Source organism: Alternaria arborescens, assembly GCF_004154835.1.
Source record: "Alternaria arborescens strain FERA 675 chromosome Unknown contig_78, whole genome shotgun sequence".
Lineage (NCBI taxonomy): Eukaryota > Fungi > Ascomycota > Dothideomycetes > Pleosporales > Pleosporaceae > Alternaria > Alternaria arborescens.
The window spans coordinates 36,692-56,887 of NW_021167933.1; the positions used below are offsets into that span (position 1 = coordinate 36,692).

Genomic DNA, 20,196 nt, shown 5'->3' on the forward strand with positions numbered 1-20,196 from the left:
CCACTAAAAGCCGTGTTTATCGTGTTTCCCATGCGCTTGACCCTGTTCAGTGACGCATGAATCTTGATCCTGATAAGCTCACGTCTAGCCAACCGGAATAGAATGTGCTTGCCATATCCAACGCCTCTCGCTTCATCCCGAACACCGAAGCTGCGAAGTCAGCAACGTTAGGCCACCAAACAAACGCTCTATCGACATTGCTTTTGGTATGTAAACAGGCGGTATCCTCAGGATCCCTCTCCACACATCTCGTCCCTGATCCCCGAGAAAAGATGGTTCTTAGAAGGGTTGTCACAACATGCTCTCAACCCAACACCAGTCACCACGAAGTACAAGATACCGTCATCCACGATCCAAACCATGACATTAAAACCGGGAAACAACCCCAAGACTTCCTCCCCGTCCCCAACCCAATGTCCAGCTACTGGCTCAAACAACCCCATCCCTACGCCAAACTCCGCACAACACCGCACCTCCCCGTCTCCTGCGACATCGCCATCATCGGCTCCGGAATGGCCGGTATCCTGACCGCCTACCACATCCTACAGACCTCGCATGCCAATTTCCGCCAGGCTGGTACACCCATGCCTCGCATTGTCCTCCTAGACGCACGGGATCTCTGCAGTGGCGCCACGGCCCGTAACGGCGGGCACTCAAAAGTCAAAACAGCCACGCTCACCAGTCTCGCGGATGGCGCTGCCAGAACAGCGTTTCAAGACTACGTGCACCGCACGCACGTGGAGCTGAAATCACTCGTCGACGCCGAAGGTCTCGCAGTAAAGTGCGAATTCGAATTACGTCGCAGTTTTGATGTGTTTCAAGACAAGGAGGAGTTTGAGGGCGTGAAGATGGCATACGATGAAGATGCGAGGGTAGGGGAAGGTTGGACTAAGAGGACGAGCGTGGTGCCTGGGGAGTGGGTGGAGAGGATCACAGGGGTGAGGGGGTCCGTCGGGGCGTTTAGCGTTGAAAGTGCGAGTTTCTGGCCGTACAAGCTTGTGTGTGGAGTGCTTGAAAGAATGGTGGAGAAATTTGGAGAGGTATTGAATGTACAGATGAATACGGTCGTGACTCGACTTGCCTCTTCCCCGTCGACAGCCAGTGTTGAGAGGACGTCCCGCGATGCCAATACCACTGCCACCACCACCACCCGAGTGGTGAACATATTGGAAACACCCCGAGGTACTCTCACGGCGAAAAAAGTGGTCCTCGCAACAAATGCGTACACAGTCTCTCTCCTCCCTTCCTTCAGCAAGACGATTGTACCGTACAAAGGCATGAATAGTCACCACGCGCCTTCTCCATCCGCATCATCTTCCTCGCCCCATTCAAACCACACCAACCACGCCACACAATCTCACTTGAACAACACCTACAACATCCACTTCGCCCCACTATCCCCCAAACAACCCACGGGGTGCGACTACCTAAATCCCCGCCCGGACGGCTCCATCGTCGTCGGAGGCGGCAGCTGGTTCTACCAGAACAAGCACAACGAGAAAGATGACAGTTGTGATGATGATAGATATGCCTGGCTCAATACGGTAGACGACAGCACAGAAACTGGACATTTCCCAGCAGACGTTTATGCGCACTGGACACACTACATGTCCAACACTTTCTTCAATCATCCTCTCCCGTCTTCTTCTTCTCGTTTCGAACCAGATAGTATCTGGACAGGTATCCAGGGTAAGACGAACAATGGTATGCCGCATATCGGACGGGTTCCTCCTCCTCCTCCTCCTCCTGACAAAAGGGACAAGCAGCAGCAGCAGTGGATGTTGGCCGGTTTCAATGGCGGAGGCATGGCACTGATTCCCCTAGCAGCCAAAGCAGTGGCGAAGATGGTGCTACGGGATTTGGACTTTGAACACGTGCAAGACGAGTTTGGACTGCTAGAGGGCATGGGCACAGGGGATGCGAGGATGGTGTCGTGATACTACACACACACACACACATCGAGGGGAAGAGGTAGGCATACATGGGTAGGCAGTGAGTGGCGTTGGAGTATATATATACACACACACATATACACGTTACGAAGGGTGGTTGGTATGACAGCAGCAGCAACACCTTCCATTCCAGCTGGCTAGACTGAGACGTTGGTCTGCGGGAGGACGATGGATGGTAGGGAAACAGCGGTTATGGCAAGACGAAATTCAGGTTGGAACTTAGCCTCTATACGCACACCATGTACGTTCTACGGGTTGATATCTAATTACAAATACGTAAGCTATTAAATCTATAGGTATATATATATACACAATTTATCGAGTGAAATAAGAAAGTTGTTTAGTTTAATGGTGATAGTCACCCTCTAGTTGATTGATTCAAGGAGAAACATGCGATCGTCACTGATTTGCAGGAGGACGTAGAAATGAGTGGGTAAATCCCGGATTCCTTTGACTGAGGGAATCTCCGACGGATACGAGTCTTGACTAACTAATTTTCATCCCTAAGAAGCGAAAAAAAGGAAAAAAAACATAAACTCCATCCCATATGCCGCTTGCTTGTCCCCTTTCATATTTATGAGAGCCCATCTGCAAGTAAATGAGTTTGACGAAAGCCTTCATCAGAACAAGTTTCTTTGTTTCAGCCGCCCACCATCGCCAACAAATGCAAGAGTCCCAGACAATGCTCAACACCCAAGAAGTAACAAAGGAGAGATACCAAGACGACAAGGTAGAAGTAGCGCTCGAAAATGATGAGTGATGTTCCGTCGTCGGTGAAGTTGAGAGTAGTGAGGTGTACAACGTACAGGTTATAAGGTTAGAGAGGAGAGAGAGATAGGAAATGGTATCTCTGAACAGCTACAATTTGAACGTGGAGGGTTGAGGATTGGGGGATGCGCATCGTAGGACTCTCGCTACAACGTATTTCCTCAAAAAGCAAAAGCAAAGAAAAAAGGGATAAGAAAAGTTGTCAAGACTACAAGTGGCAGGTCATATTGCCTTACCACACCCACTCAAGATCGCCCAAGTCGTCCGTGACCTGGGCGTGATGATCGGCATGAGAGCGCCAATCTTTGCTCTTGTACCAGTTGTCCACCTTTTGCTCCCAAGACCCGACGGAATTCTTGTTCTCGTTGTGGCTGGGACCCCAGTTGATCTGACGCATGCCAGTGCCAGTCCGGCTCCGCTTCCGGGCGGAGGTCGGGGGTTGAGCCGACTTGGGAGACCTCATAGGCTTCGATGGGGTCTGCTGCTGGACTTGTTGCTGAGCCTGCACGGCAGGACTACGACGGCGGTCGCCGAGAGCAGCCCACTTGTCGGCAGCGGAGCGCTTGTTGGCCGGCGCAGGGGTGCGATGCTCCTCAAAAACGAATCCAGTTGCAGCGCTGACATGGTCGACCGCATTGCGAATGTTCTTGGGGGAGCGATCCCTGCTGTTGTGAACGGTGGCAGGGTTCTTGACCTCTGACAAACCGCCGCGAGGGGTCGACACACCTGACCCGGCTTCAGAAACAACAGCCTTGGCCTTGGACGACTTCTGAGCTCCAAAGGAGTGGCAGTTGTTCTCAAGCTCGGCAAGGAACTGTGCGTCATCGTCATCGTCCTCCCAAAGGTCACTCCAGCTCTTTGAGAACACGTCACGCTTCTTACCGAAGACGGAAGACATGCTGTTGAAAGCCTTGGCAGGGAGTGAGCCAGAGATAGGAACGGGCCGAGATCGGGTAAAGTTCATCGACTTTGGCTCGCTGACGTCAACCGACTTGAAAGATAAGCCTAATCCAGAGTCCACAAAAGATACGGCAGACGCGGTATCTGGCTTGACGTCGTAAGGAGGACCACCGAACATCTCGTCCTCATAGATCTCGTCGTCGGGAATGGCTGAGAGCTGACGGAACTGCTGAGGTGGAGACATTGCCAAGGCCTTCGCCCATGGGAATGATCCACCGTTATCGAGCTGAGGTGTTGAGATGGAAGGTGTACGGAGTGGTTCGCGGTTGGCTCCAACAGCGACAACGTCACGCTCCTCAGTGCAGAAGTCATCGAGGCTCTCGTCATCGGTGGTGAAGCTGATGACGCGGTCGAGAGCGTCCTTGACAGCGTTGAGGTCACGCTTCTCGGGGTCGATGGCCAAGCACTGTCGGATGACCTCGAAAGTGTCCTGCGACATGTTGGGGAAGACATCAAAGAGACTTTGACGGTCGAGAGCGAAGTCGGCGTACAGAGGATCCGAAGCAGCAGGTACAGCGAAGGGGTTGCGCTGAAACAGAATGTTGAGAAGAACGATGCCAATAGACCAGATGTCTGCCTTGGCGGTAGAGTAGCCAGTGTTGCCAGGATCGTACTGCTCGGGAGCCATGTAGCGGTCGCTGCCTACGGCAATCTCGTAGGACCAAGTGTCGGAAGTGGCGAGACCAAAGTCACCAAGCTTCATCGAGCCATCTTGAGTAAGGAAGATGTTCTCGGGCTTGATGTCGCGGTGGTAGATACCCTTGGAATGGATAAACTCGACAGCACCGACAAGCTGCATCATGAAGTCTCGCACGTGCTCAGTCTCGAGAGGACCCTTGCCAACACGAATGGCCTCGTACAGGTCGCCATTGGAGCAGAACTCAAGGACCAGGTAGATGTGGTTCTGGGTCTCAAAAGACTGAAGCATGTTGACAACGTTGGAGTGCTCACCAAGGTGGAGGTGAACGCCAAGCTCCTCGGAGCGCTCATCAACAGCGAAAGCAGAAGGGCAGTTGATGGCGGCGGAGCTCTTGGTGATGACCTTGATGGCAACATTGTCGCCGGTTACAAGGTCCTTGGCCTGGAAGACCATGCCGAAGGAGCCATTGTTGAGAGGGGAGATTGTCTCGTATCGTCCATTGAGCACAACGCCGTCGTGAAGCTGATCGCGCATGCACTCCATTAGGAAGGTGTGTAGTGGAGATGGAGGTGGCTTAAAAGTGAAGCCGGACAAACAAAGGAACAGGAAAGCTCGATATGCGAATCAAACAATGGGCAGACAGCCGGAAGCCCAAAAGCGATGCTCTATCAGACTTTTGGTGACACGGAGTCTTGGGAAGATATCAATAAATGGTTGTAATGGTGGCCGATGGTTGTTGGATAGTTTGGACCGGAATATGTCGTGAAGCAACAGCGATGGCTGTCGAAGAAACGGAAAGCAAAGTCGTCGGTGATATATGCACAGGAGTCCGTCGACTGAAACAGCAAGGAAATGCTCAAGAGAGTGTGGTTCTCATTTGTCGGTATTAATTGCGTATGGATGGCTCGAGTCAACGAACAATCGGATGTGAGAGAGGAGGGATGGAGTCGTCGACGTCCAGAAAGTAAGAGGTATCGCTGCGTAAAAGAGAAGAGAGTCGTAACACGTGGAAGTGGAGGGTGTCGTCGGTAGGCAGACAGTAGGGGGTGTCTGGATGACGCGATTGACGGCGTGAGTCAGGTGGCACGGGCTCACGCGGAAGGCAGCTAGCTTGTCGACGAAGAGGGTCTCGAAGATGCCAGTTGTTGTGTTCGCTAAGACGGATTCGGTCGATAGAGCATCAAACGTCTGCGTGAGCAAGCTATTGCGGCGCAGGTGGTCTGGCTGAAGTGAGGTGAGGTGAGGGATGAGGACGAGTGGATACTCGGGCTAGCTGTCGGGCGGATATCGGGATGGCCAGCAGCGAGCTCTCAGTATCACATCAAATCAGGACGCGGCAACGGCAGCTATGTGATGGAGTATATGAGTGTATAGCGTGGTTGTCGTGTGGTGGTGGAGGGCCAGGAGTCGGAGGTCGGAGAGAGGGCGGAAGGCGGAAGGGATGATGTTGTTGACGTTGTTGACGTCTGAGCTGCGAGCAGTTGCGGGCTGCGGAAGAAGGAACGGTGGTGAGGCGGTGGTAATTAAGGCAGCAGCGGATGTTATGATGAGGATGGTGATGAGGAAGCAACGCTAGAGCTTGCGAACAACGACGAGAGCAAAGTGGGTACGTGTTATGGAGGCATCGGGGGTGAGTGAGGTGATAGCGGGTAAAAGACGGCCATGCTGGGTATTAGAGGGCACACCTGGGCAGCGCCAGGAGCTGAGCCCTCGGGACCCGCTCACAGCAAAGCGGCGGTGACCAGACAGGGGTGCGGCATCGGGCCTAGCGCCAGTTGACTAGCTAGGAAGCTACGTGGCTTGCATCGTAAAGCAGCACTACTCGGCCGGCCAATCGTGTGCGCTGCTCGTCTGCCAACTTTCCATGCCCTTCGACGGCTTTCCACCATACTCGTCACTGTCTTGACCTGCTCCCCCAGCCTTTGTCCCTGCTTTGGCAGCAGCAGCGGGTCTCTCGGCATCGCATCATCGCCTTTGCATCACTCATTGCGGGTAACCCCACCTGTCGGCCTTCTGACGGCCTTCTGACGGCCACTGTGCTGGCGGACGAATGCTCAGAAATTAGCTATGACGAGCGCTGAAACATCGTCCTTGCTTCACAAAGACGGACGGCGGACAAGGCGCGCATCCAGACCACGACCAACCTGACTACTTGTCGTACGCCAATGCTGGCCTAGCCCCAAGCGCCGCCGTGCTGATCGTAGCCCATCGCAATGTAGCACACAGCTGCCACCTGGCCTGTAATTGGACTCGACCACCCTCCATGCCCTGCTCCAACCAGACTGTTATCTCTTGTTTCGTGATGCTTGCCACTTTATCTGCAGCTATCTTTGTATGAGCCTTGCGGTACTCTGCCGACTACAGAGTCGCTGCTGTCGTGTGCTCTTGTGTAGCCAGCTGTGCCATCCAGGGGCTGGATCTACGCCCCAATACAGCATGACAAGTGTTTCGTGTGCTAGCGGCGAGGCCATATGGTACACTATTCGGCTGACTATTGACCCTCGACTTCGGCCTCACAGGGTCGGGCGGGTCGCGGCAAACATTAGAAATCCGGGGAAAGCTTGCGCTGCCTTGTGTTGTGACTGTCTGCGCCCATTGCTGTGCCGCACATGAGCGTCGCAAGCATCGCGCGGCTTCAGTCATCGCAGTCGCTACAACGCGCGCTTTAGATGAGACAAAACATATGCATGCCTCGCGGCTCATTCAACCAGCGCATGTTATCGCGATCCTTCCTCGTCCTTCTGTTTGTTGTCTTTGGGGCTGCCCAGATTCCCGAGTAAGCTTCCCACTGCACTCTAAAGGAGGACACGCAGTAGCTTGCAGCAAACTTGCAGCGTCCTGCATCCATAGCCACCCAGAGGGCGTGTTGGACAGGCACTCGACGGGCTACTGCAGGTAACATGCACCGGGCCATTTCTTTGTATCCACTCGCTGTGCCTGTCCCTGGGCTACCCTGGAGCGGTGTAGAGCAACAGCGACAACACATTCTATACCAGCGAATAGTATATCCAACTTTTCTTGCGTTGGGCGGATTTTTGGCACGTTGAGCCGACCTGATCTTCATGACAGGCGGAGTGCAAGTGGGGGCCTGCGGAAGCTATCTGGAAATCTTGCGACATCGAGCATCAACACGCTCAAGTTAGCCAGGAACACCCGTCCATCTCACCATGGTCGACCGCACATACTCCCGGATACACGTGAAGAGTGTGGATATTCTGGGGCTCGTATGACGGTGTGCGCCTCAACGACCAGCCTCATCTGCGATTGTTGCAAGGAAGTCAAGCCAGTCGTTGGGGAAAAGTCATCGTGACTGTACGCATGGCTTCAACCTCCGATGCCCGATGACTCCTAGAAAATTTTCTTCTTGACAGCACGTTCACGGCTGTCAGGCCTCATCTGGCAGTCGCCCTCTAGTCCTCCGGAACCTGTTTACAATTCGCAATAGTCCACAACTTGCCGTGGTAACACACCTCACCGCCATGCTTTGATGTTCCCGTCTCAAGCCTTGCACCACTTAGCTCCCAGCCCAGACACACAAAACTGCAGTTCGCAGAATAGAGGCGCTACAGCAGAGATTTCCCCCCCTCACCGCTGTTCACCGCCCTGTATTCAACAACAACAAGGAAAACAATGTCTACCGCGTTCCTCGATGACGCGCGCTGGAAGCAAGCAGAGGTAGTGTTGCTCGATATTGGTAAGTCGCATCGCTTGCTTCTCGGGTCCCGCATGGAACGCCTGCGCCAGACTGCAGCCAGCCTCCACCAACCTCGTGAGGCATGCGTCTAGTCAGCAACTTTCCGATGGCCAGCGACAAAGAACCTTGCGCTCGCCTGTCATCCCATAATGTCTGTGTTGCTGCGCTCCCGGGCGCTACCCCAGGTTTTGCTTGCGCCACTACAACTTCAGCCGCCTTGTCCAACTCCAACGCGCGTGCTGACATGAATTTCTAGAGGGCACTATTTCGAGCATCTCATTCGTCAAGGATGTCATGGTAAGCTTTTCCAACCTCGAATGTCATTTCCCTCGCGCGTCCACTTTCCTCTACTGTTCGTCTCGAGGCGCATCTTCCCCGCATCCGTCGAATGATCAACACCACCAAACATCCGTCGAGAATCACGCCGGCCCGCCCTCCCATGCCATTCTGGTGTCACAGTAACTGTCACTCGGCAAATGGAGCAAAGCCACTCGTCGCCTCCATTTCTCGCCTCCCCTGTTCTAGATCGCATTGCCGGTGCTGCACCTGCCACTCCAACGACGATCCAACTTCCGTCATCTGTCACGCGACGCCTGGCGTGTGGGGTGCGGTTTTCCTCTTTTGCGCTGTCTTGCTCACAATAGCCGCAGTATCCGTACGCACTAGATAGTCTCACACGACTAGCACGTAATTCGTGGAGCGATGCCGACTTCCAAAACCTCATTGCGTCGTTCCCAGAAGACAGCAGAACAAGTGCCGATGCGCTGATCACGCATGTGGAAGACCTTACGCGGCGCGATATCAAGGCTGTGTACTTGAAGCAACTACAAGGTGGGTTAAACAAATGAGTTTGTTTCATCGAGGTTCATGTGCCGGGATTGCATCTTGTGCCAAATCACTGCCAACACCAAGCGCCGACACCGCGCCGCTCTAAAGTCGGCTAGCGGGATCGATGGTGGGTGGTTGATTCGATCGGCCAGTCACCACCGGGAGTATTATCGCGATAGTCGCCGCTCTGTTGCAGCGACGCGTAGTGGTGCCAAACCCTCTCCTGGTCAGCTCGACGCCGCTCCAAGAACGATTTTGTCTATCGCACCGCAAGCGTACGGATCTGCTCATCCTAAACGCTACTTGCGTGCTAGAACCATCACGTTCATATGCACATTGCCCTTATCATATCATTGGCATTCAATCAATACTGTGGGCTTCGCCGAAACTAACAACGTGTCGCAGGCACTCTATGGACAACCGGCTTCCGCAACGGTGATCTGAAGACCCCGCTCTTCGACGACGTCGTGCCTACACTCGAGCAATGGAAAACTACTCAGGGCAAAACACTGGCCATCTTCTCCTCGGGCAGTGTGGCAGCACAGCTGCAGTTCTTCTCCTACGTCAGAGACGGTCCGAATGAGACTCGGGACATTAAACCCTTGTTCTCTGCACACTACGATACCGTGAATGCGGGGCCTAAGCTGGAAAAGGAGTCTTATGAAAAGATATGCTCTGAGCTGGCAAAGGACGTGAGTAAAGTCACATTCTTGACTGACAATGTCAAAGGTACGTTTGGGGGGAGGTTTTTTGTCACGCCTTACTTTGAATTTGTGAAACAACACACCACCTGTTCTCACCGCCCTAGACCCCACCCCACCTCTTGTCTCGCACTTACTTCTGTCTACCTACCAATACACACCACCATAGTGTGACTTCACCTACATACCCCACATATGTCTTTCATCGTCATGCCGCATATCTCGTCTCTCGTTTAATCCGCTTGTATGCCGGCGGTCTTGTACATGTTCCACGTATCTTCCTGTCACGCGACCCCACCATACGAGTACCCGCAGGTGTTTCATATCCTCACTGCACGTGGCTAGCTCGAAGACGTCTGCAGTACAGCGATACAGTGACTAACACGTCTGAATAGAGGCTGAAGCAGCCACGGCAGCGGGCGTCTATGCTGTGGTCGTGGACAGACCGGGTAATGCGCCGCTGTCGGATGAATCGAGGAAGAGGTTTGCTGTGATTGAGAGGTTGACTGATTTGCCGTAAGTCTTTTTTTCTCCGAAGCGCTGTAAGCAGTGGGAATAGAATAGGGAGATGTCGGTGGAGACAGTTGCTGTTCTACTGTTTGCTGGAGTATTATAGATGAACCTTGAGAGATGAATATTAGATGCGCAATCACAATACTACATTCTTGTATTCTTTCGGATGATGTTCCAGTTGAAAAGGTCATTTGTCCTCGTCATTGTATTTGCAGGTCTTCAGAAAATACGTGGAAAGGTAATTTTGTATAGGGACGCAATATTGTGAACTAGAAAAAGAAGCGTTCGGTGGGAAAACGCAGATTCCTCCTACATTATTGCCGGTCGACTGCGAGATCTAACTACATCTTTAAAACTCCACGGCCCCCCAGAATCATCAAAAGACTTTCTCTCTTGGCTGGCCTCTAGTAGCCTGGCCTGGCCTGGCCTGAGGATTGTGTGAAGATAGGGGGATATCGAGGCTCAAGTAGAATTTCAATCTGCATAGAAAGTCCATCACGGCAAGTCGTGGAAAAAAAAACCCCCCCATATGGGCAGCTGTAACAAACACCATTTCAAACCGAGGGACGGGTGAATGAACGGGAGATTAACACCAAACAAATCCTGGCTCGGTGCCTCCGCCGATGAACGGGGGGAAGGGGAGCTGAGAACCAAGCTTATCTAGTGCTGACAATTCCCCCAGCCATCGAGATTATGGCATTTCTTCGGTCCCTTCTTCCTCTTTCTTAGTTCCCCGTTCAGTTGGCGGCCCCCAGGCGTTCGTCTCGTCTCGTCTCGTTTCGTTCGTTCGTTGGGTAAAGTTTCCTCAGTGTCGGAACCGCAAGCCAGCAAGCATTTCACGTTCTAGATCTCGATTTCGGAGTATTCTTTTACCGCGAGTCAGATATGTGATAGGTATACCACATGTTTTCGTGCGAGTTAAAGTTTCCTAGACGCCGGAAATAGCAATATTGGATGCGCCCAGGTTATCCGTTTCACAATCTTGTCTGTTGGGAATATTTGTGGTATTGCAGAATTACGATTAAAGCAGCGAGAATGCGTGGGTTACGTAGAAGTGGCGTGATGGAGAACGTTCGTTTGTCGTGCTGTCTCTTGACAATATTGCGCGAGATTGCGTTACTTGGTCAACCGTTGACGTATACGTTGGGTGTTGGCCACATGTCTATACGCTATCTTGGTACGCAAACATTTGACTCGAAGAGACTTGGATTTGATCTCGGTTTTCGTAGTAGTCGTTACGTTCGCCCCGGATTTGTCCTTCTTTTTCATCATACTGTCAAAAACCAAACGAGAATCGCGTACTGAACCGTCTCGTTTCGTGTCAATCTGGGGGTGATGTTGGTTTCGGTCCGCAGAAAAGGGGGTCTTGTCCGTATGGCCCCAAAGTCGACACCATCTCAGCACTCTCATCGCCATCTTCATGCCCATTCATCTCCCTCGTCCTTTTTTCCCCCAAACTAAACAGCATCACCAGCGACCCTCTGAACCCAGACCGCTGTCTCTTCAACCCGACTCAAAAACGGACTATGTCCACTCTTCAGCCTCGTGACCTCGATCTCTCCAGCCGCCTCTTTCACCCCATTAACCATGCCCTCCTGAACCTGCGGCGGAACACACTCATCGTCTTCGCATAGCAGGTAGCTAGTCGGTATATCCTTCCAAGCCGCACCTGTAGCAGGCGCATAGAACGAAGCTACAGCCTGTGACTTGATTTGCTCGAACCAGTGTTGTCTCTCGTCCTCGGGCAGGTCACCATAGAAGATCTTTGCAACTTTTGCATAAACATATGGCTCCTGAACGTCCACCCACTCGGGAATAAAGTGGTGAATGGCATCCTGCAAACAGATCCCCTCGTCCAAAATATACGCTGCCATATACCCCGTTCTCACCACTCCACCGCTTAGTCCTTGTGCTTCCCGCTCTTTCTTGCCTAGCCCGACTAAAGCACACCCGGTGATGATACCACCCCAACTGTGTGCTAGGACGACGACGTCATTTCCTGCATCACCAATGGCATTGAGTACGAGTGCGCGTACAATGGCGATGTCTTCTGTGAGGTCGGCTGGGGGATCGGGATTGCCAACGGATGCTAGTTGAGCGGAGTGCGTTGTGTAACCTAGAGCGCGTAGTTTGGTGATTAGGGGGTTAAAGTGAGAGGGTGTGTGCCAGGCGCCTGGAATAAGTACGAGTTCAGGCTTCTTAGACATGGTGCGGACGGGTGGGAGTATTGCGGCGAGGTTGAGAGGTGGGATAGGTAAGGTATGTCGGTCGAGGAGAGATGCGTGAGTCGTACTCGATGATTCTCGTAGGAGGATTGTTGGTTATCTTGAGATTTATAACGGGTGACTGGTCGAGCGTTGGTCCACTCGTATCTCCCCGTGACTGATCGAACCTTTTCAGGTAGGGTATGCGCAGTTTAAGCTCAACATTGCCTGGATGGTTACTGTGAGGTGGGAAGGAGGCAAGCGGTCAGTAATCACCAAGCATGGTGTTGTGGGAGCCAGTCAGCATAGCGACTACGATGTCGTGCTGGACGCCTAGATACGCCCGGGCTGACATGGTCTTGACGTGTATGTTGGAGGCATAGCGCTTATGTGTCGTCACCGTATTGTTGTCGAGTTCGAATCGAAATCTAGGCGCAGCAGACAACGGTAAGACGTGTTTGTGAAGGTGAGCACAGTCAGAGCCATGGCTTTGTGCTGCCGGGTACTACAGCAATCTTCCCAATCTTCCCGATCTTCCCAATCTTTCCCACAAGGGCTGAGCATATGTTTCCCGGGACGCTGGCCTCATTTTTATCCTCGAAATACATATACCTTCCATCGGATGGCATGTTCTTGCTAGCAGAAGTTGTGTTCACATGTCTTCGTTTCTGATTCCTCCATGAAACTGGTGTTGACCATCGCCATGCGGTACGGCATGAATGGCGTCATGATATCAGAGAAGCTGGTTCTGGTATTGACAGACGAAAGCTGGAAGCATCGAGCTGAATGCTCCATTAAGGACACTGTTGGGTCTCCATGGCTCAATCTTCTCCCTTGGTCCTCACATAGGATGTGCTTCGGTCGTTTATGCTCGGCTGGTTGTAGTATGGATATCGGCACGTGCGTGCACGAGGATCGGTTCGTCACATGGTGTAAATTGGTTGGTTCATCGCGTAGTTCTCGTTCGTTTACGTCCCGTAAAAATACTTCCACTGAGGTCGATATCGGATTGTTGGAGTTTCAAGGTCTTGATCGAAATTGATAGTGTGGAGTGGGGCGGACATGAACTAAAGCGTTAGCGAGGGGGGTGGTATTCACGATGAGCCTACAGCCAATCACGACTCGCAAATGCCAGGGGTCACTGGAAGGGTATCCTTGTCCACCCAATAGGGGAAATAGTCACGGTACGACTAAATGCGATGCATGTGTAGAGTTGTACACGAAAAGCTGAAGCTTGGGTATTGTTGTACGTTTGTCGCCGTCCCCGGGCGATGTTTGCGCCTCCAACGCCGACAGTACCCAGAGTCAGGCCCCTGGATACAAACTGAAAGCACCGACTCGCTGCATGCATACCCCTAGAAGAATCTCCACCAGATGAAGACGATGATTATGAAAGCCAATCCGCCGATGGGTCCGTACTGCGCGTTGTTAGCACTCCACATTCTTGACGTGTCTGTATTGCTGTCCACGACTGACCTGTTTTAGCAACAGCTCCCAATTGATGCGCACAGCAGCCTTCTTGTACTTCCTACTGTCTTCGCGCAACCGACTCGAAATATCGCCCATCCTCTCCAGACTGTCCCCGCGGTACAGCAGATCCTCAATGTTCTTGGTCATGACCTTTGTGACGTCCTTGAGCTCATCGTTCAGCTTGTCTAGATTCTGTGTCGCTCTTGCGTCTTGGTATGTCTTCTTGGAGCGCTGGATAAAGGTGTCGAACTCGACAAAGGCGTAGGGCCGGCATGTTGGCGAGAGGTACTGATGCGGTTGGTACGTAGTGGTGAATTCGCGGTGGAGATCAGAGAGGTATGTGAAGGCGAGTTTGCGCGGGTAGGACCTGTCGCATATGCAGAGGAAGCAGAGGTCGCCCTCGATTATGTAGTGATATGTGTAGTTTCCGCTCTCTATGCTCGCTTGTTGCTCAGCGTTACGGCTTAGACGGCGCTGGACAAGCTTGACCTTGGCCTTGACCTCATTGAACTCGGCGTCGTTCTGGGAATTGTAAGTTTCTTGGAACAGGATACGTGCATTCTTGGAGGCGGCAGTACCTGTTCATCGTCGACCGAGGCTGTGAGTAGTAGGCCTGGACCTCTGTCAGCGCTTCTGGACCCTAGAATACTGCAGAGTTACTGACCATCAAGCCGGGATATCATCGTGTGCTTGATCATGGTGGCGCTTGTGGGGGTAAAACGATGCCCGGTAGTGGTAGAGTATCGCAGGTTTGGGACAGTATTATCAACTTAGGCCTGCAGTTGTGGGATTGCGCAGGAAAGGCTACGTGTTGGTGTTGATGATACCAGATCGCAGAAGATGACGATGCGGAAAGGGTCGCGGAAGAGCGCACGGACTCACCAACACCATTCACACAGCGACCAAGCATGCCGTGACCTCCATGGCTCTGACATCCATGACTCTGAATGACTCTCCAATCCGGGTCACGGATCCAAAGAGATAGCACAAGTTGATGTTGGCATCGTCAATACAGAACGTTTGGTACAACCTCAACTCAACGCCCCAGCCACCATGCCGAATCGCGCCACTGCGCTCGCGTACTCTTCTCGCACCTTCACCCCAATCATTGAGTGGCGGGCACACTTTCAGCCCTGATGCAAGCAGATCGCTGTCCTTGAACTTGCGCCTGCCATTCACGATAATCTAATCGTACGCGCTAGCGACGCTTTCTGGGACGGTACCTGCTCAAGTCCAACACCAAGCCTCTCTATCTGAACCGAACCACAATCATGTCGTTACCGGTGAGGTACGTACCATTTCTTCACAATGTCCTGAACCGTCTCTTCCAATTCCTAATACAACCTTCACTTTCACTACCCCCACAATCCAAGACCCAGCAAGATTTGGCAGCCTGAATTTCGTCTCTCCCAAACCTAATTAACAAGAACAGACCGTCGTCCGTCACTCAACTCGACTCTTCACACGACTCGCAATCAACAACTACTTCACCCATAAAAAACACGTCCGATTCAGGGCAAGAGCGAACTACTATACCACCAGATCTCGAAATACCAAACAAAAGAGCAAAGATGTCTCATTCCAGACCAAACTCATCATCTCTCTCTTCAGCTCCCTCATATCCTTTTGAGCAGACCTTACCTGTTGCCCCAAATCTGCCAAGCCAGACCGAAGACACTGCCATTCCGAGCATAGAGAACAGCTCGTCCAACATAGCAACCAATGACTTTCTACCTCAGACTCAGCAGGCGCTGGCATCCATGTCTGCGCCTGAATCAATGACTGCGCCAACATCAAACATGGGCGCTAAACGCGCACCCAAGCAGAGCCCAAAACGAGCACGCGAAGAGGAGGATGATGAAGAAGAAAAAGAAGAGGAAGCCTTCGGCACACCACCACCCAAGAGACCAGCCAGGAAGGCAAAGAGACCAGCAAGCAGCAAGACCGCTATAAAGAAAGCTGCCGGTCCCAAAACGTCCGCTCTCAAGAAACCGGCAAAGCTGAAGAATACCCCCGCGCAGAAGCCTACAGCCGCACCACCAGTACCACCCAGCTCGCGCCCATCACGAACCCGCAAAGCACCAGAGCGCTTCGAGGATCTTGAGGAGAAGACTACTTCCAAAGCTCTTCCTACCAAAAAGGGGGCCAGTAAGGTTTTTGATCCTGTCTATATAACCACCAATTCCTCCAGTCGCCTCGTCAAAGCCGATGTTTACGTAAGTCTGCCCTCAATCTGCCATCTTCTCACACAATATATCTCTGACACATCCCAGCACATGCTTCTTGAAAGCCCAGCCTGGAACTCTCTTAACGCATCCCAACAATCCACTCTCATCTCCATGCTCCCCGAATCTTCCGACAACGTCAACCTCCTCGCCAAAATCGCAGCTGGAGAAACGGCAGATACGCGACCAGCAGCGTTTACACTAGCAAACAACTGCTTCCGGACAGACGTCGCCAAGTTCCAGGAGGATCTCAAGAATGGTCATTTGGCGAAGACGTGGCAAGCTGCTGCTGAGCAGGCGGTTGTGGAGAGGGCGGCGGGGGAGTACGATGGGTGGAAGGCGGAGGAGGCGGAGGCTTGGTGGGGGCAGAAGGGAATGTGAGATTATTCATGTCAAGTCGGTGGGCAAAGTCGAGCCTCGGCTACTATGAAAAGCCGAGTGTCTTCTCAAGTACATGTCGTCTGTACGAGGAAACTATGGAAGACGATAGGTGTCGCGTCGCTGAAGGCTCGGGTTTGATTAAAGCTAGCGCACGCTAGACTGATTCAAACCTTATGCAGCAATCATCCGAGATGGTCATCCAGACGTCGTAGGAATTGGTGTACATGACGCCTCTCTTCCTACACTACCAGACCAATTCATTGATGTCGTCTATTAGATGCTTGTGAATTATGTCATCCAATCGGCCCTCGTAACGAGCTATCTTGTCGGAATTCTAGTTGTTACTCTACAAGAGGACTGCGAGAAGTAATGCCTGAGATGGTGAGCAGTAGAAAGCAACGATTTTGGTGCTAGCCCCCAACCGCCAATCTTCTCTGCGAAACCTCCTCAGGTTCGTCTTCTCGCACGACTACGACCAACTATTGCGCCACCATGCGGGCGAAGCCCTTTTAGAGGCATCAGAAACCAACAGCAAACATACAAATCTATCGAAAAAAATCAAGCTCACCTTCACCTTCACCTTCACGACAAGCTTTTGTGCGCCCTCGCAATCACCTCGACAACTAGGACTAGTACGGTCTTGGCAGTCACTCACTTATAGAGCCATATCCTCACGACAAGCTCAAGCTCTTACTCTCTGTCCTTCTTAATTTCACGAACTTCTCTTCAAATCGCCGCTGTCACAAGCTGCAGTTTCTCCACCTATTCTACCACATCCTCCACACCACAACCACTCATCATGAATACATACTCACGGTACAAGGTAAATCATGGCTGCTTGAAATACATGTAGGACTCACGCTGACTTTGTATGCCCATAGGTTCCCCAGTACTCGGAGTCTGATCACGTATCGGCCATCTACAGGCACCCGAGCAACCCGCGGAGTGCGACTCTGCCATCAAGCCGACATCTCCAGCCTACAAATTCGAAACTCGCAGCGATCTACTCCTTGTCTCCTACCCCAAACTTCGCTTTCGAGGATGCCGATATGCGTTTGAGACGTTCGAAGAGTACGAGCAATCAGTCGACCTCGGTACCCTTCTTGAGCAGCGAGCTTCTATGAGCAAACATAAACACACTGGCCGAGTCGCTGCGGTACCAGTCCCGGGGACTTACAACAAGACACCCAAACTCTGGATGTCGTATCGTCTCCAGCTTTCTGTCGACAAGAATCGAAGGTCGCCTGCATTGATAGTTGAGATTCAATCATTATAAACTTCCATCCAAATGGAGTCGATCAGAAAACTACGTGGAAAGGGAAGATTACTGAAGCCGTCGATGCAACTTCGATTGAACAGCTCAATTTAACCGTTAACCGTCCCGATGACAAGGACACACTCCTGCCGTTGGACAGTGAAGAGCACTCGGTCTTGACAGTCAAAGACCTCACGACCATGGAGCACTCGTCGGTCCTCCGTAATTGGTCACGCAACATCCCGAAGAAAACGGTCGTCATCTACACCAACAATGACGAGAAGGAGTGTAAGGGGCTGATGAATAACTTCTCGAAGCTCAAGGTCCCCCACAAACTTCGAGACACATACCCCGCCAAGGCAGCAGCGCTCAAGGCAGGGACTGAGCTGTTGTTGATGAAGAACTTTACACAACTCAAGCGCTCCGAGTTGTTCAAGAACACCGACGCAGGCCAGTGGACTCAAGCTCGACAGATCCTTGTGATATACCTCCGCGACTATCAGTTGGACGCATTTCTTGAAATGGAAGACAACGGTCTCTACGAGAATACTGCATGTGTGGATGGGCCCTCAGGATCAGGCAAGTCTTACTTGGCTTTCACTGTTGCGGTGGCATACAAGGAATACAGGATCGAGAAAGCCGCAATGCGAGCTGCGAAGGATGCAGGTATTGAAGTCGAACCTGAGACGAAGCGTACGTCCTTCAAAGACGACCTCGTGCCTCCAAAGCCAGAGGAAGACAGCCCAGAGACCTATACCAAACAGCCAGGCCGCATCACATTCTGCGGTATCCAGAACGATACGGTCGACGAGGTGTACCGTGTCCTTCGTACTATCACCCCCGAGTTTATGAAGGAGATGAAGATGCCTCCCAAACTCGTCCTCCGCATCCACTCCTCGAATTCAGAGATCGATGCCGTTGTCGCTATGTCACGCCCATTCTTCGATCCGGATGAGAAGGAAATGCCTTATCACTACAATCCAAACATCAAGGTGACAGACGGCTTACCTCGTAGTCTTTTGGACGCCTATCTCATCCACTACCGCGGCATTAGCGATAATTCACTCTGCAACCGTCGCATGAAGGAAGTTGACGGGTCTGCTGCGAACTATATCCTAGAGCTCGCCAACCACCCTGGTTTTCCTCGCTCGCCAGAAGTGCTCGCAACATTCACAAGCGAAGAACTTGCAGACCTCGAGGACAAGTTGACCCCGATCCTCAGTGCTCATGAACAACTCTTGGCGAACGGAAATGTGATGGACAATGACACCAAGCGTGCTGTCAAGTCTGCAGCAAAGACCGGATACTATCCTCTGCTGGAGAAGGCAGCAGCAAATGTGGCGAATATCATGCTGAGCGTTCTGCTCTTCTCTCCCAGCCGTAGTGTGCACTACGTCGTCAGTTGCCACAGAGATGTCATTCAACGTTGTCCGTCAGTCGCATGCACTGTTTTTGGAAGAGTCCGGCCGAGCAAACGACGCCGAGATTGCGGGATACTTCTCCCACCACTGGCAGGCTCAGCTTCGCATGTTCATCGGATCGACCAACCAGCTCCCTCCTAAAAAAGAATGGGAAGATTACATGATGGAGATTCAAAACTCCAGTGTTCGGTAACAGGCTCGACAATCTCTTCCAGAAACAGCTTCTTCTGTCGCCTCTCCACCGTCTGCAAGCCACTGGCTTCAACATGTACGAGCTCAAGCAGACATCGCGCTTCGAGAACAAGCCTCTGTTGGACCTATGCGCTCTGGTAAATGAGCTACCCAATCTGCAGGCAGTAGACGGTTCTTTCGACAGCGATCTCTCCACGTCCTACGCCGACATCAACAAGAAGATCTGGCATATCGACAGCAACCTGATCTTTTTCAATGTCGTAGACGCCACTACAGTGCCGAAGCCTGGGATTTGGACGTATACAAACCATCGCACAAAGTTCTTGACGTCTCCAACCGCATCTGGGACTTGACATTGCGCAAGTTGTATCCGCAGACCACAGAACATAATTATTTCAAGAGTCTGTATGGTAGGCTCAGGTCTGGAGACAAGCTCTTCCTGATATGCTTCCGACACAACGAGCTTCCATGCACGAGCAATGGTCTCACCCATCGTACGCAGATGCCCGAGTTGTGCGACGACTTGCGCATCGTTATGCAGAACTCACCATACATCTCCATGCTCATTCGTAGCTCCGGCGTAGACTCAGAAGTCGAATCTGTTGTTGGTGCATGGAAAGAGCTCACAGAGTATGATCCCACGTCGGTCGTCTACAAGGACCTGAACAACCCGCAGATGTGCGACTCCGGTATCAAGCCGACATGTGAATTTCCCAAGTTTACTGCTCCCGCCCGATATGTGGTCGAGACTGGACGCCACTACAGTTAAAGGCGTGACTGACTCGTCATACTCACTAGAGACTGCGTGCGCAGTGATGAAGGATGCTGTCGATCGCATGGCCCACATTGAAGGCAAGCATCCAGCGTTTCCAACGGGACGTAATACTGTACGGTTGAAGCTATCGTGAGGTACGTACGGATCGATTTCTGGTGTTGTACGTACTGTAGGTCCAAAAAAAGCTCTAAGTACGGGCCGTAACCGTAGTACGTTC

The 20,196-nt window shown here is 52.1% G+C and overlaps 8 protein-coding genes across 8 annotated transcripts; 5 read left to right on the forward strand and 3 right to left on the reverse strand.

Moving 5' to 3' along the window:
- Positions 1-272: 272 nt before the first annotated feature.
- On the forward strand, positions 273-1,937 carry AA0111_g12409 (hypothetical protein; the record flags this gene model as incomplete). The annotated part of the gene is made up of 1 exon (XM_028646385.1): positions 273-1,937. The coding sequence occupies one exon, from the start codon at positions 273-275 to the stop codon at positions 1,935-1,937; it is 1,665 nt and encodes a 554-aa protein (XP_028499997.1).
- A 1,015-nt stretch (positions 1,938-2,952) lies between these two features.
- AA0111_g12410 (hypothetical protein) lies at positions 2,953-4,863 on the reverse strand (the record flags this gene model as incomplete). The annotated part of the gene is made up of 1 exon (XM_028646387.1): positions 2,953-4,863. The coding sequence occupies one exon, from the start codon at positions 4,861-4,863 to the stop codon at positions 2,953-2,955; it is 1,911 nt and encodes a 636-aa protein (XP_028500005.1).
- A 3,087-nt stretch (positions 4,864-7,950) lies between these two features.
- AA0111_g12411 (hypothetical protein) lies at positions 7,951-10,063 on the forward strand (the record flags this gene model as incomplete). Its single annotated transcript, XM_028646388.1, has 5 exons — positions 7,951-8,014; positions 8,271-8,311; positions 8,665-8,845; positions 9,248-9,571; positions 9,939-10,063. The coding sequence occupies 5 exons, from the start codon at positions 7,951-7,953 to the stop codon at positions 10,061-10,063; spliced, it is 735 nt and encodes a 244-aa protein (XP_028500004.1).
- Positions 10,064-11,513: 1,450 nt separating this feature from the next.
- On the reverse strand, positions 11,514-12,263 carry AA0111_g12412 (hypothetical protein; the record flags this gene model as incomplete). Its single annotated transcript, XM_028646389.1, has 1 exon — positions 11,514-12,263. One exon carries the CDS (start codon positions 12,261-12,263, stop codon positions 11,514-11,516), a length of 750 nt encoding a protein of 249 aa, XP_028500003.1.
- Positions 12,264-13,615: 1,352 nt separating this feature from the next.
- AA0111_g12413 (hypothetical protein) lies at positions 13,616-14,428 on the reverse strand (the record flags this gene model as incomplete). Its single annotated transcript, XM_028646390.1, has 4 exons — positions 13,616-13,678; positions 13,737-14,252; positions 14,309-14,343; positions 14,395-14,428. The coding sequence occupies 4 exons, from the start codon at positions 14,426-14,428 to the stop codon at positions 13,616-13,618; spliced, it is 648 nt and encodes a 215-aa protein (XP_028500002.1).
- Positions 14,429-15,001: 573 nt separating this feature from the next.
- On the forward strand, positions 15,002-16,336 carry AA0111_g12414 (hypothetical protein; the record flags this gene model as incomplete). The annotated part of the gene is made up of 3 exons (XM_028646391.1): positions 15,002-15,018; positions 15,163-15,946; positions 16,004-16,336. The coding sequence occupies 3 exons, from the start codon at positions 15,002-15,004 to the stop codon at positions 16,334-16,336; spliced, it is 1,134 nt and encodes a 377-aa protein (XP_028499995.1).
- A 799-nt stretch (positions 16,337-17,135) lies between these two features.
- On the forward strand, positions 17,136-17,460 carry AA0111_g12415 (hypothetical protein; the record flags this gene model as incomplete). Its single annotated transcript, XM_028646392.1, has 2 exons — positions 17,136-17,159; positions 17,218-17,460. 2 exons carry the CDS (start codon positions 17,136-17,138, stop codon positions 17,458-17,460), a joined length of 267 nt encoding a protein of 88 aa, XP_028500001.1.
- Positions 17,461-17,791: 331 nt separating this feature from the next.
- AA0111_g12416 (hypothetical protein) lies at positions 17,792-19,973 on the forward strand (the record flags this gene model as incomplete). Its single annotated transcript, XM_028646393.1, has 3 exons — positions 17,792-18,988; positions 19,228-19,341; positions 19,389-19,973. The coding sequence occupies 3 exons, from the start codon at positions 17,792-17,794 to the stop codon at positions 19,971-19,973; spliced, it is 1,896 nt and encodes a 631-aa protein (XP_028500000.1).
- Positions 19,974-20,196: the final 223 nt, after the last annotated feature.